Raw genomic sequence first — 15505 nt, 5'->3', positions numbered from 1 at the left:
AGAACACATTAACAAGTGTATGTATACAGCTAAGGATATCTCCATCCCTCCACACCTGGAGGGATGTAACTTTTACAGATATAAGATGTGACAAAATCAGAATCTACTCTGATGTAACACACAATGCTCTCATACTTTCCACTGTGAGTCTTCTCATGCAAGCCTGCTTTTCTGTAACAATTTCAAATTCACAACCTGATTACTTGTGCTCAACAGCCAGCAGCAGTTTTCTTTAACTGTAATACTAGAGTTCGGTCTTTCCACTCCAATGTCTGCTGTCCCAGTGAGCTCCATTTTAATTTACTACTTCCAAAAAAAATCCCAATGAGGATCCTCTTGAGAGGTTATGGAGCTTATCCCTCAGCTTTAAGGCAGAACTAACCATATTTAAACCACTCCTAATAGATGTTTCTCTAAACCCATTCTTGAATGTTACCACTAGTGGAGATTGCAGTACCTCCCCAGGCATTCTCTTTTAGTGATTCATTATTAAAATATTGTAAAAATTTTAGGGTTTTTTTTCCCTAACGTAATTGTTTACTGCTGTAATTTAAGCTCATGCTCATTTAAGCTTCTTGCACTCCTCATAGCAGACCTTGAGAAAATTTACTTTCTTCACATTTTACACTTCTGAACTCTTATCACAACAGATCTGTTTTGTACAGTCTTTTCAACCCCAACTTACCTAGGAAGAAGTGCACACAATTTCAGATAAGAAAACATAGCAAGACGAATATATTTAGAAAAAAAAAGTAGATCCTATTTTGGACCTACTATCTTTATATCTATGATCATATACAGTAAAACATTTTAACAATGGTCATTTATCATGTTCCTCAAGAGAACCAATAAAATGCAATGAATACACATCCTCTTGATGTTGCACAGGTACAAAATGTATAGTTTGTTTACAAACTAATATTACTGAATGTAAAATGAAGCAACATTTTAAAAAAATATATTGGTAAAGGTCCAAAGTTTACATTTTCTAAAATATTAAGGTCATGTTTTATTTACAGACCAGCGTTGGAACAATTACTGGCATTTAAAGATAACTGCTTAACCTGATGAATACATGAATAAAATGAAGCTGTAAAAAAAAAAAAAAACCTCAACCAAATAAAAACCCCTCAATAATTGAAGTTCCACGTAACAGTTCCAAAACCACTATTTTAAATTTCTATTTAGAAAAGCAAGATGTGATCTACCACACAGTAACTTATCAGAAACTGGTCTAACACTTTGATATGCTATAGGTATTGCAAGTGACCAATGTTACCAACCATGTGCCCGAGTGTGTTTTTGCCCATTCCAACTTCAAATGAAGTTTTCACAACAGTTGTAGTATTTACAAATTTAAGATAAAGGGTCGATATACCTTTGGATTATATTGCCACTGTTATTGTGTCTTCTCTTGATGACCACAAGCAGCAGACTGCAATCCAAAGACCACTTATTTTCTTGACTCTGTGAGTTAACTATTGTTATCAGCATGTACCCCAGCTGGTTTTAAAAAAAATAGACTAAGCAACTGACTAATAGTGAACACTCACCCAGGATCATTTCTGACACAACTCACTCACTGAAGTCTCCCTCTTGATGAGGGGTGGTGTGTAAAAAGGTGGAAGCTTTTAAACTTGAACAGGACCTATGAACTGTATGATCAGCCACGACACAAACCCCAGCTGAGCCCTGCAGGCAGGTATGTGACACCCTTGGCTGCAGCTTCAGGAGTCTGGCAGTGACACCCGGCCACCTGCTCCTGCAGATACTCCTCTGCCTTCACTGTGCTAGGTTAGGTGACCTGAAAATTGCATAATAAAAAAAAATATCTCAGGCTGTATTAGCTTTTACTGATTTTTACTGGGTTTGAGTAAGGAGCATGTCTCCTCCATGCTTTTCCTTTGTGGCCCAGTCCCACCTCTGGGGCCCTGTATAAAAGTGAACATAAAAACAAATGAGGCAGACATTTTTGCCCACAGAAGGGACTGGTGAATGCCATGACACTTCTGCTCTGTCAGCCAGAATCCCTGTGAATAATGCAGTTTTTTTCAAGAATGCAAGTATTCCATTAAAATTTGCCACCTTTATAAAAATAGGAGGATATCTGAGGAAATGGAACAAGAAGCAATTTCTTTTTGATTACTATCCTCCTTTACACTCTGTTGTACCGACCTACATTGGGTGAAAAAAGGAGGAATTGAAAAGCTTAGGTACTCGATGTATGCTTCTCAAAAAATTGTAGGTACAACACCTAAGAATCATGAAAACCAAACCCTTTCTTTCCACGTTTGTGATTTTTGAGATATCAGTGTTACTTACTGATTCTCACTGATTGCAATGTTTACATCGTTTTCAGTATTCCATACTGGATAAGCAAAGTATCGGCCAGTGATGATCCCTGCTATAGAGAACTTGATCACATTCTCAAATTAAAGCAGTTATTAGTGCATTATACTGCTAGTGACAACGAAACTGTTTCACATTCTAAGAATACCCATCTCTGAAATGTTTTAACATACCTAACCAAGCGATGCTATGTATTCCTATGTAACATTCAAATCCTCTAAAAATATGCTTTCTTGAAAAGATTCTCAGTCTAAATGTTTATCAACAACAGATTTTGCTCCATTTAATTTCTTATATTATTTCTGATAAAGTTCCTGCTTTAGTTTTTAACTACAGGCTATAGTTTCTAATTGCTGCTCTGCTTCAGCAGCCATGGCTGCTGCCTGCAACTGTTCCGTTTCACTCTGGATGGAATTGGCTGCTGTAACTTGCTTTCTTTCACTGTGCATATTGTTCTCATGCCTTTTTAGGTCAGATGCCTTAGCAAATGCTTTAGTGCAGGAACTGCAGACAAAAGGTTTCTCTCCTCGATGCCTTCTTTCGTGGTCTTTGAGGTGGGACTTGTGCTTGAAAGCTTTATCGCACATATGGCATGCAAATGGCCTCTCATTACTGTGAACTCTTTCATGCTTTTTTAGATCTGGTGCACGAATAAAAGACTTCCCACACACCTCACAACTGTAAGGCTTGTAACCCGTGTGTATTTTCAAGTGTTCTTTCAAATGAGCTTGCGTGGTGAAGCCCTTTGTACACATTTCACAAACAAATGGTCTGTCTGCAGTGTGTAGTTTTTCATGTTTTCTCAAACGCGCTTCATCGGAAAAGGTCTTGCCACAAGCCTGACATACAATGTGTTCCCTGTGACCGTAAAGCAAGTACTCAAACTTCATATCCCCGGCTGCTGTGGTCCACCCTGGTGTCTGTTCATCTTTCACTTCACTTATGCCATCATTAAATGTGAGTGCCTGAGGGGTCTGAGATCCTAAGTCTTTAGATTCCGTTGTTTCCATAGGCTCTACTTCTTGGCCATAGCAGTTCACTTTTCTAACTTCTTCACTTCCCAACTCTTTCAGAATCGCCTCTTGCACTCTCAGGGTAGTGGTTGGTGATTTACCATCTTCCTGACTTGGGGGAGTGCCTTCCACTGTCACATCCGATGGACTGTCATCATGATCTCCAATCTCTTCCACCTCATCATCTTGGGTATCATTGGGTTCCCCTATAGAACGGTTCATTTTTAGACAGTACTTGCTCTTGGACTGTGTGTTTTCTTCAGGACTAGATACATCACGTTTTTGAGAGCAGAGTTTATCAAGAAACCGAATACCAAGGATCTGGCCTGAAGACATCATCAAGTTTACATCCTCTTTTTTAACAGAAATCTTTGCAGTATACATGTAATTGAGAACTTCCTCAAAAATATCAGAACGAAGAAAATCTATTTCTATTACTGATGAACTATCAACTTCAAGTTTTTTGAAAAGCTTTTTGAAGTAGGTACTGCAGGCAGCAAGCACGCACCTATGGGCTCTGAACTTAACATCTTCAACCACAATAGCGATGTCACAAAATTCTCCTTCCAAACGTTGTTCATTCAATGTTTTCAGGAACACAGTTTTGTGATCGTCGTCATTATATTTAATGGTTTCAGACATACTGATGAAAAACTCCTGTAAATTAACAGGAAAATTTTGTAACTTTTATAAAGCAGTCTAAGTCACAAAGTCCCAAGAGATGAAGTAATTTCCATCATTTAAAAAAAAAAACAACTTTTTTTTTTGCATAAAATGCCCACAAAAAGCCTGTTAGACTGTAAAAGCATTACTCTGAAACTGATTTTAAAACTGTGAATGTATAAAGGTCTCTCTTAGGTTACACAATTTACAATAATTCAAAACTTTATTGATTCAGTTACACAAAATTGAAAACTTTCTCTTTAGAACTCCAATTCTCAGTAAATGTATGACCCAACTCATAAGTCATTATTATAGCTAAAGGAAATATTAACACTAAAAATGTGTAAGAAATACTCTAAATAAGTCAGCTCGACAAACTAAATTTAAAATATCAAATATAAGCCTTACCATGAACAATGCGGGAAGTTTTCTAAGCAAATGATTTTTAAATTAATCTCAGAATGGGCCACCTTCAGCCTGAAAGATGGGAAGACAATAACATTTCAATATGTGATAATATCTATTCCAAAAATTATTTTGAGTGCTAAAAGACAGTATTTTCAATTATTTAAAGTTAGATAAAATACACTGTTAAAATATCCAGTTATTTTTTCAGTGACACTACAGACAGCTGTAGAGGACAATTCCACGTTTACTTTCCTATGGCTACTGCACTTCCCTGGTTCCACTTTCCAGCTACTTAACTTGACACTAAATCTAAAGGTCTGAAAAACCGCCCCAGGAATCACCACAATTAATGCAGCAACAACCCATCAAGAAGGTGACCCATCTTCTGCTGAACCAGAGAGCTGAGCCAGCCTAGCAGAGGGTCAGGCAAGCACACCAAACATCCCAAAGGACAGCAAACCAGGGACAGAGATAGATGCACATCCAGGACCAGAAAAATGGACAAGTGAACCAGATTTCCAAACCATGGAGAAAGAAAGAAAGGAAACAGAAGGATAATGCAAGACACATAATTTCAAATTATTCAATCCCAACAGACATCTAATTGTGCGAAAGCAGGAAACACAGTGGAGAGGAGGGAAATTTAATACTTTGGAACAAATCGTGTGCCACTTGGCACAGATCTCCTGGGAATTTCTTCCCTAAAGTCTAATTTATCTGTAACCATATATGAAACAGAAGCAGAATACAGGTTTGAAACTCTTAGTGCTGTGTGTTTCACACGGTATGGAAACACCTGGCTCTGCAGGTCTGGCACCTCTGCTGAAGTGTCCCCGGCTACACAGAAAAATCAAATTTTAAAAAGTAAAAAAAGAACGGCCAAAATTCTTTTCTTAGTCATAAATAATCAAATTTTAAGATAGCTAGACAGTAAGTCTGTAAATACTTGAAACATACAAAAGGAAAGAAAAACGGAAAGCAATATTGTATATATTTATGGGCTGTCTGGTTCTGCTGGCCCAGGAAAATTTATTGGTCCAGCATTGAAGATGGTAGGACAAACAAGTATTTAAATGGGATCTTTGTAGAGTTCTTTGAGAGATGAGAAAATGCTTTCTTTTTAAGCAAGCAGCAAAATGTCACTGCTAATAATCTAGCAGCACTTGCACCGTCCTGTTAAACAGTATGCAGTATTGCTGCAATTCTGTCGACCCTGAGAACTACAGAAGTAACTGGCTGAAAACAGGGCTGCGGAGTACACGGTGGTGTGCAACTGGCAAAGAACAAAGTTAGTCCTTTGCGAAGGGAGCGGGTCAGGCACTTGCCCAGAGCGTTTCCAGTTGATTTAGAAAAGCTCTGGTTACTTATTCCACTGGGCAATTCAGATTTATTCCTCCACACGCTTTTTGCACGGCCGCTACATCCGCAAGGGCCACGGGGAGGTGTTTAGGGGGCTGTGACTGCTCGGGACGCGCTCGCCGGCTCTCGCGGCCGCCGTGCCCGTGACCGCGGAGGCGCACGCCCGCTCCACGCACCCGCGGGCGCGGCGCAGGCGGGTTCCCGGCGGGGACCAGCCCGGCCCCTGCCGCGCCGCCCGCGCTCCCGGCCCGGCGTCGGGGGCGCCCGCGAGCGCCAGGCGGCCGCTCTCCGGAGCGAGCCGGGCGCTCCCGCCGCGCCGCCTCACGGGGCTGCGCGGGGACGGCGCCCCGCTCCTTCCGTCCGTCCGTCCGTGCCTCCCTCTCTCCTTCCCTCCCTCCCCCGTTCCAACGGTTCTCGCGCGGCTCCCGCCGCCTGGACGCGGCCGCGCGCCCCTTTGTTGCGGCGGCCACCGCCGCCGCGCGGGACCCGCGCGCCCCAGCGTGAGCATCCGCCGCTGGACGCGTCCTCCTCCTCCTCCTCCTCCTCCTCCCCCTCCCGCTGTCCCTCCCCTCGCCCGCGGGAGGCAGGCGCGCGGCGGCGCCGGGGCTGCTGGCGGCGGGCGCGCCCGCGGCAGCGCCATCTCACCCAGCGCGCGCTGCCGGGGCTGTAACGGCGGCGGCGAGCGGGGGAGGGATGGCAGAGGGAGAGGGAGGGGGAGGGGGGGGGAGGAGGAGGAGGAGGAGGAGGAGGAGGGAGGGGGCGTGCGAGGGAGAGCGCGCGCGCGCGCGCGCAGCGCAACGGCGGCCGGGCCGCGGCGCGGGAGGGGCGCGGGGCAGGGAGGGGGAAAGGGCTCGCGCTTACCTGCCGCCCGCCCGCGCGCGCGGAGCCGCGCTTCCCAGGGGGACGCGGGGGGGCTGCCGCTGCCACTGCCGCCGCGCGGGGAGGGGAACGGGGCAAGGGACGGGAAGGAGGGAGGGAGGGAATGGGGGGGGGAATTTGGGGAGGGGGTCTTGGGGGGGGGGGCCCTGCGCGCGTCTCTCCGGCCGTCACCGCCGCCTCCTGCACGAGCACTCCAGTGCGCGCGCGCGCGCGCTCGGGGAGGGGGGGGGCGCGGGGGGTGCGTGCATGCGCGGTGCGAGCAGAGGGCGCGCCTGTGCCCGGGGAGCGCGGAGGAGGAGGAGGCTGGGGCGGCGGGGAGGGGGAAGCAGCGGGGCCTGCGGCTCGCCGGTTCCCATCGCCCTTCCCCCGCTTCGGGGGACGCGCGGCTCGGGCCGCGGGGGCGCGCGGGCGGCGGCCGTTCCCGCCGCGCCGCGGGCACCCGCCCCGCCCCGCCGCGCCTGCGCCCGCCGCGTGTGCGAGCCCGGGGCGCGGGCACAGCTTCCCCCCGCCAGGCGGCGCACGGCGGCGGGCGCGGCGCGGGCTCGGCCCCGAGCCGGGCGCGGCGGGACCGGCGCGGCCGTTGGGCGGCGCTCGGGGCCGCGCCCGCGCGTGTCCGCGGAGGGGCGGCGGTGTCGGGAGGTGCGGGAGCGATGCTGCCCCCGACGCGTCCCTCGCCTGCCACCGAGAGCGGAACAGCTCTGCCCACCCAAACCCGCCTGCGCTCCCTGGTGCAGATACTCCGGGGGGTTGGATTTTAAAAGGCACAACGCCATCGCTAGGAAGGAATAATGGCTTTTGTTGCTCTGCTCTTCTCCCACCTCCGATTTTCTTTCCAAAAAGCATCTCATGAGATGCTGCTCTGATGGCACAGCTTTCACTGGAATCATTTGTACGTGAATAAAAACTTAGAGTGCTTCTGCTAGTGTGAAATGCAGCATGTCTGCTTGGGAAAAATCTCGGTAAATACTTGTGTTGGAAAGTACTGCAAATTAAAGAACTCACTGGAATAGTGGAGTCATCTCCTGGGAGCAACACATTGACCTTTTTCATTGGGTTGATAACTCCTTCCCCTTCCTGGGATATTTTCTGAGAGGTTTTCTGTGTAATGCACTGACATGTGTACTGAGTTTTGGTCCAGCTGGATCACTTTGTTTTGCTGGGTTTTTTTAATAATTTTTTCCCACCCCCTATTAAATATAATGAAATGAAGTCCCTATTTCCCCTGGGCAGTCAAAACTTCCAGGCTTTTTTTTTTTTTTTTAGTAACATTGGTAATGTACATTCAGAAGGCAGAATTAACTGTCTTAAGTAAGACAATGAATAATGGGTTCAAACTGAGAGGGGATATTTGGGTTGAATATAGGGAAGACATTCTTCCTTGTGAGGGTGATGAGGCCCTGGAACAGGTTGCCCAGAGAAGCTGTGGATGCCCCATTCCTGGAAGTGTTCAAGGCCAGGTGGAATGGTGCTCTGAGCAATCTGGTCCTGTGGAAAGTGTCCCTGCCCATGGCAAGGGGGTTGGAACTAGATGATCTTTAAGTTCCATTCCAACCCAAACCGTTCGATGATTGCATGAAGTCTTTGAAGTATTTCTGAATCCTGTAAAAGAACTCTCCACTTTAGAAGGAGTTTCCCTTTTACAATTTCACAATGCGCTATTTCTTTCTTCAACAGTGTCCCAAACACTCCTGCAATAACTTTATTGCTCCTGAGAAACACATAGCTGCTGGTTTACCACACTGACCAGCAAATGGCACCACTTCATTTTGTTAACACTCTCTCTTCCTGCTCTATCTTTACCTGACAGTGTGGATATGCCTAGGTTTTAGGGCCAGGCTCTGCTGTGAGTAATCAGAATTAAACTAATAATGGAAAAAAGAACCCAGTACTTTACAAGAGGTACAGCCATCCATTTTTTCTCTCTGCTTTTCCGTATCTTAGGCTACTGCTGAATGTGTGTTTCTGTGTGTTTCAAATTGTATCATTAATAGCTCCCACTGAGATACTAAAATAGGAGAAGCATATGTTCAATATCCAGACTCAGTAACTATGGATTGTGGAGAATAAAAAAAAAAAACAAAAAAACCCCAACAAAACAAAAAACAAACAAACAAACAAAAAAAACCCAAAACAAAACAAAAAAAAAACAAACAAACAAAAAAAAAACAACCCAAAACAAACAAAAAAAAAAAAACCAAAAAATCTTTGTTACTATCTAACTGTGGTAGGTTGACTCTGGCTGGATGTGGTGCCCACCAAAGTCAGGTCAGCTGAGCAGGGGAGAGAAAGTATGTTGAAAGGCACATGTATTGAGATATAAGGGCAGGGGGAGGTCACTCACCAATTACTGTTACAGGCAAAACAGTCTCCATTTGAGGAAATTATTTTATTTTATTACCAGTCTAATCCAAGTAGAGAAATAAAAGCTGAATCTTAAAACATCCTTCCTCCACCTCTCCTTTCTTCCCAGGATTAACTTCATTCCCAATTTCTCCCGTCTCTTCCTCTTTCTCCCTGCCAGCTGCTGAGGGGAATGGGGGATGGGGGCTGGGGTCAGTTCATCACACATTGCCTCTGCTGCTCCTTCCTTCTCAGGGAGAGGACTCCCCAAACTCTTCCCCTGTTCCAGTACGGGCTTCCTTCCACAGATGGCAGCCCTTGATAAACTTCTTCAACATGCTCCACATGAGCTGCAATTCTTCACAAACTGCTCCAGCATGGGACCCTTCCCATGGGATGCAGTCATTTAGGTACAGATGGCTCCAGTGTGGGTCCCTTGCAGGGTCACAAGTCCTGTCAGCAAACCTGCTCCAGTGTGGGCTCGTCTCTCCATGGGTCTACAACTGCCCAAAGACTGCTCCAGTGCAGGTTTCCCACAGGGTCCCAGCTTCATTTGGGATTCTTCCACCTCCAGCTGGGGATTCTCCATGGGCTGCAGGTGAATTTTTGGTACACCATGAACCTCCTTGGGCTGCAGGGCAACCAACCGCCTCACCACAGGCTGCCTCACGGGCTGCAGGGGAATCTCTGCTCCGGTGCTGAGCTCCTCCTTCCCCTTCTTCTTCACCTACCTTGATGTTTGCAAAGCTTCTTCCTTCATGTATTCTCCCTCCTATCTCCCTGCTGCACAGGTTTTGCCCTCACTTCTTAACTGTTATCCCAGAGGCACTACCACCCTCAATGATGGGCTCACCCTTGGCTAGCAGCAGATCTGTCTTGGATTCTTCTGGCATTGGTTCTGTCAGACACAGGGAAAGCTTCTCGTGCTTTTCACAGAAGTTACCTCTTTTTTTTGCCTCACTACCAAAGGCTGTCACACAAACCTGGTAGAGTATGTCATATTTTTCATTGCATATGAATATTGCACTAGGTTTTGGAAACAAGGGACAAAAGGTAAATGTCAAAAAATTCTGGATGAAAAGACCTGGGATTGAAAATATGTATTATTGAAGGTGAAGCATAAGAATAAAACCCCTTGCATTTCCACTAGCATGTCTGTGGGCTTATATGTGTGGTCATGTCAGTTGCCCAAATCAAGTATTTTTCCCATTTAATGGAAAATACCCTTCTGCAGAAAAAGTGTTTGAATCATGCACCTGACTGAAACACTCTTCCTATTAAATTATCCTTTACCCAGTTAGCACTGATTAACATTTAGGCTTTGAAGTAATTCTGCTGGTCCTATCTGATGAACTAGACTGTAGATGCTGTGGATATGTTGAACCAGCAGGCTGTTTCCAGACTGTTTGGATTGCAGGGATATCTGTAAGGGAAAAGAGTCCTTTGTAGGTTGTGCTTGTTTTATTTAGAAAATTGTGTAACAGGAGGGAAGAATGACAAGTGCCACTTTGTATAACCATGCATGAGGCTTTGAAGAGTGCATGCAGGGAAGACTGAAGCTTCCATCTAATGCTTTCTAAGTGATGACTGGTGTAAAATATGCATTAAGAGTCAGTGGATTCCTGTGTGTTTGAAATGGTTAGGTTTATAATGTCTGTATGAGCTCCAAATGACAATAGAAACATCTTGATATTATGGCCAGTTTTCATGTGTTGAGGTTGTTTCTTGGTCTTACAGAATTGACCATCATACAAGGACACAGATTTTCCGTGGGTCAGATTTCTTGTCAGGCTGAGTGCACGAAAGAAGGTGAAGATACAAATCATCCAGTATTTGTGAAAGGGAATCCTAGACCCTGTTAGTATATTCCCTTGTGTCAGCAAGGACAGCAAAGCCTCCTGAGAGTGAGTGAATGTGTTAGGACAGAGGAGGGAAGTCAGGGAGCAGATGCTCCTTGCAGTGTGTGTTTCCCATAGCAACCTGGCAAATTTCCCGGCAGAAATTTGCGTGTGTGTTAGTCATGTTTTTGCATCACTTACTCGTGCCTGTATTTTCAAGTATCCCCACGAAAGAGGAAATAGTAGAGACAACTGGGGAGGAACAGAGCATAGATGATGGAGGCTGGTGGCACAGCCCCTGGCTAAGCTGTACAAATGGGTGGTGAGAGGCCATGCCACCCTCCGAATGACTGAACAGCACTTGGAGCTTGCAGTTTGCACCAAAGCCTGAAGGGACACAAGTCCTGTTGAGAGAAGCTGATCTGTAAAATCTTACTTAATACTGTTGTATTCTAGGTAGATGAGCATTTTAATTATATACTTTACTTACCAATTAATTCTACTACTACTGCTATGCTGTGTTTATCTACAGTTGTGTATAGTAATGCCTGGAGACAGATGATTGTCAGGAATTGTGGAAGGTAGAAAGATGTGGCCGTGTGAACATGGCAGTTCACACTCTGTGCATGCACAAGACATCCCATAGTCTAGTCAGGTCTAGCTGTAATTTGCATAATTACACACACCCTATTACTGTCCCTGTTAATGTCCTCTCTGTCTCCATGTCCTATCCCTATTCCCCCTACCCCTTTTAGGGGTATATATTTTTTCGTGTTTTGGGGTTTGGACTCTATTTCTTCAGTATTTTTATCTATTTCTCCCCTACGTCTCACTCATCCCCCTATTTTTTTCCTTTTTTTCTTTCTCTTTCTCCTTCATTGACAATTACCTTACTCTCAGCCCACTTCTTGACTTTGCTGACACCCTAATTTAATTAGAACCACATGGACAGTAAGTGAAGAAGGATGGATGCCACTTTCCAACTCCAAGTGCCAGAAGCATATAATGAAATTTCACTTTCTCTTCCTTCCTCATGGTGTTCTCTCTGTGTTTCCTTACTTTTCCATCCTTGTCTTCCTACCTGATTCAGTTGTGAATCCTGGTGCTGAAGCTAAGAAATGCTACTTTAGGGAATAGCAGTGTCTACTGTTATTCACGGCACCCAATGGAAAGAGAGCACTGAACAGATGTGAGAGGTTCCAGAGAAGAAGGGAGGAGGGGGATATATATTTATATGTATATTATCACCCTAGGTAAAGATGTTATCAAATGGATAAAAGCTTAAAATTACACATTCGTTTTTACCTGGGTATTTCTTGACCTTTAAGGGTGTAGTATGTAGGAAAAATAGAAAGCTTTTTGGTGAATTAGTTAATGTTCACTTGGTGAGAGCTGTATCTGTGCTTGACTCTTGCCTGTACTGCAGACCTGCCAGCAGTATAACATACTGCTAAGAAACAGCTGGTCCACAAATGTATAACAGCTTCCTCGTGCCTGATCTATCAAAAAAGAACAAATTTCTCATTCACAGCTCAGGTGCATTTTTGATTTACAGAGTACATATAGAACTTGGTCCTATATGGTGGTTTCAGCCATGTTTCATGTTTCTGTCAGAGTCTGTCAGTATGCAGTTAATAAAAGAGGCTGCCATTCTGTGAATTATTTATGTGCTGTCCAGTTTGTTTGTGTAAGTAGGGCACACAAATTTTTTTGGATGAATTATCAGCTGGCATGAGAATAGGCAGAGCAGAGCAATTTAACTCTTTTTTGAGCTGGAGTTGTGGTTACCAAGATATCATGGATCTCATAATGGCTATGTGAAGATGATTTTTATTCACATTTGAATTTTAATGATAGAATCATTTAAGGTGGAAAAAGCCTCTAAGATCACTGAGTCCTATTATTAAGCCAGCATGGCCAAGTATACTACTAAACCATGTCTCTAATGCCACACCTACATGTCCTTTAAATACCTCCAGGATGGTGATTCAACCAGTTCCCTGGGCAGCCTGTTCCAATACCTGATGATCCTTTTACTGGAGACATTTTTCCTAATGATAGAATCATTTGGACATGGCATAGTCTGCATTTTCTGAAAGGAGCCAAGCTTGCCAAACACAAACAAGTACTATTTACTGTGATGGATTTATTTTGTAAAAAACCCAAGCCTTTATCTTGTGTTTGAATATTGGAAACTGTTCCTCATAATTATGGATAGACTATAATTGAAAAATCAGTCATCTCAGCCCTCAGTCCCCTCCAACCTCATTCTTTGTCAAACTCATGTTTTTTTAAAACAGTTAGATGTTTATTGTTTAGAGCAAGAACAACCCATTTAATTCCCCATTGCTATATTTGTTAGTCAATGCTCTGTAAAAAAACTAAAATCAATATAGAGCATGATAGTTTCACATCACTGGATGACCAGTATTCCTGCATTCATAAGCCTCACACAAAATGCCATTAGTAGAGAGGAATCAGGCTCCCCCTAAAAGACAGCTTTGCCTGCTTCTGGGTGGTACAGCTGCTTGCTTCACTAGTTCATTGCAGGCACTTATCTGCTGCCATTTTCCCAAGCAGTTGAGCATATTTGGGCACTGATATCTGTAAAGAGAGATGGAAAGTTTTGTTGCAGTGAAAAAGCTCTGTGGCTTTATGTGTGACGGTTTATGCGCAGGCTGTCGGGTTTGATGCACATTTGCTAATGACCACAGACTTTCACATTTTAAATGTGTGAATTTTGGAATGGAGAGCACTTCTGCTATTTTAGTTTGTACATTTTAAGCCTTCGTCAGCACCTTTCTCCAAGGAGATCAGAAAGATTTTATACTGTTAACATCTGCATTTTTAATCTCACTATTGAATCTGAATATTTGCAGAAAGCGTGGAAACAATTTTATGATAATGAAAGTAGAATTCAGAAGTGATCTCATCGAACAGCTAAGTCATTAAGGATCGCTGCAGTAACACATCACCAAAAAAACCCCAAACACACCATAACCACATAAAACCATTTGAGCTCAACTGTACTTCAGTTAGAAGCAAAAAAACCCTTTTGTGCACTGTTGAAACAATTAATTGTAACCCATTCAAGAGTAAAAAAAAAAAAAAAGATAATGGAAGAAGTGTTTGATTAATTTTAATGGAATAAATCAGTCTAGAAAGCTGAAAGAGTCATCCTGATGTCACACAAAATTAAGGAACTAAGGTTTGGCTTTTCAATTCCATGAACAAACACATGACCTTCATTACCAGTTATTTAAAGTGCAGAAAAAAAAAAAATAACTTTGGTATCCATTTCTCTTCCCTGAAGTGACTTTTTTTTTATTAAAGATGGCAATAGCTGTCCAGGAGAAAGAATTAATTTTTTCGGTAATGTCAGTTATTTAAACCATCTTCCTTCTAATGGCAGGAGTACATACAGTAGTAGCAAACACAGAGAGAGAAATTGAAGTTCTTCTGGTGCTTACTCTTGCTTATAACCTTTTCCTTTCCAAAGAACAAGCTTTACTCATTGCCTTCAGGCAGCTCTGAATGTGACTCATTTGTAGTAGCAATAAGACTGTTTTAGATATCACTTTTTGCTGATGTTTTTTGCCACATGGTTGTAGGAATGCTGCAGAAGGTGGAATCTTGTCTAGCAGCCTCAAGTGCAGAAAATAAACCAGAAGCAGGAAGGTGAAATCTAAGGTTGGACTGACACAGATCTAGTAAAGGCAACAGCACTAGCAGGGTCTCCCTGGCTGAGGATGGTCTGAACATCCTTGGGTACCAGTGTTCCTGCAATGGATCTTGACTTTAGCACAGTGGCAGGTGGCAAAGTGTTCTCCTTGCTGTCTGCTTTACTTCTACTACTGGTGGCAGCAAGTCTTGTTGTTGTGTATTTTTTTTCCTGTATTTAATGTTTTGTAGAATGTAACAGACATCATAAAATAGAATTAGTCTCATAAATCTAATAGGTCTGTACCTGTCCCAAAAAGGCTGCATAACTTTTGCCCAAGAAAAAAGATCTATAGATATATAAATATTAAGATATATCTGGGTAAGCTGAGGCAGGTGAGCATGGTTTTGGTTTGGATTTGTGACAGGTATCAGTCTCTCATCTCCTGTTGAACTACAGCACATTTCTGGTTCCCATGTTCTGAAGAGGATGGAAAAAAAAAGGTTTCAAAATTATTTGGAGGGCTGTAGGAAGTGTTTTAGAGTGAGAGACTTCAGAACTACTAGTTGTTTAGCTTCCTCAATAAGTATGCATTAGGATGACTTGATTACAGAGACTAAGACACTTTATGGAGAGAAAATACTGAGCGAATAAAGGGATCTTTAATCCAAAGACTTGAATTGTCTGTAGCTGGAAGCTGGGACCATGAAACCATTCAGATAAGCAATGATGCATACTTTATTTCTAAACAGAGGGAATGATTAACTGTTGAAATAAACCAGCAAGAAAACTAATGGATTCTTCATCTCTCAAAATCCTCAAGTGAAAAAATGGATGCCTTTCAAAGTTATGCTTAGTCACACCCTAGTTAATTGGCTCAAAGTAACAGCAGCAAGTCACATTGTCTCCTGTTTTATATAGGCGGTCAAATTAGATGGTTACAGTGTTCTTTTTGGCTTGCCCGTCTGTGAAATACTGCAACTGCCAAAAGCCTG

General features: G+C 43.7%; 1 protein-coding gene across 1 annotated transcript; it reads right to left on the bottom strand.

Annotated features, from left to right (window-relative positions):
* Window positions 1-705: 705 nt before the first annotated feature.
* ZBTB14 (zinc finger and BTB domain containing 14) lies at window positions 706-6872 on the bottom strand. The gene is made up of 3 exons (XM_038129384.1): window positions 6654-6872; window positions 4434-4502; window positions 706-4019 (listed from the first exon to the last, which is right to left on the bottom strand). Exons 2-3 carry the CDS (start codon window positions 4434-4436, stop codon window positions 2676-2678), a joined length of 1347 nt encoding a protein of 448 aa, XP_037985312.1. The 5' UTR covers window positions 4437-4502; window positions 6654-6872; the 3' UTR covers window positions 706-2675.
* Window positions 6873-15505: the final 8633 nt, after the last annotated feature.

The sequence above is a fragment of the Motacilla alba genome, chromosome 2 (assembly GCF_015832195.1).
Source record: "Motacilla alba alba isolate MOTALB_02 chromosome 2, Motacilla_alba_V1.0_pri, whole genome shotgun sequence".
Taxonomy (NCBI): Eukaryota; Metazoa; Chordata; class Aves; order Passeriformes; family Motacillidae; genus Motacilla; species Motacilla alba.
Note: the sequence above shows the minus strand (reverse complement) of the source record. Positions and strands in the feature narration are given on the sequence as shown.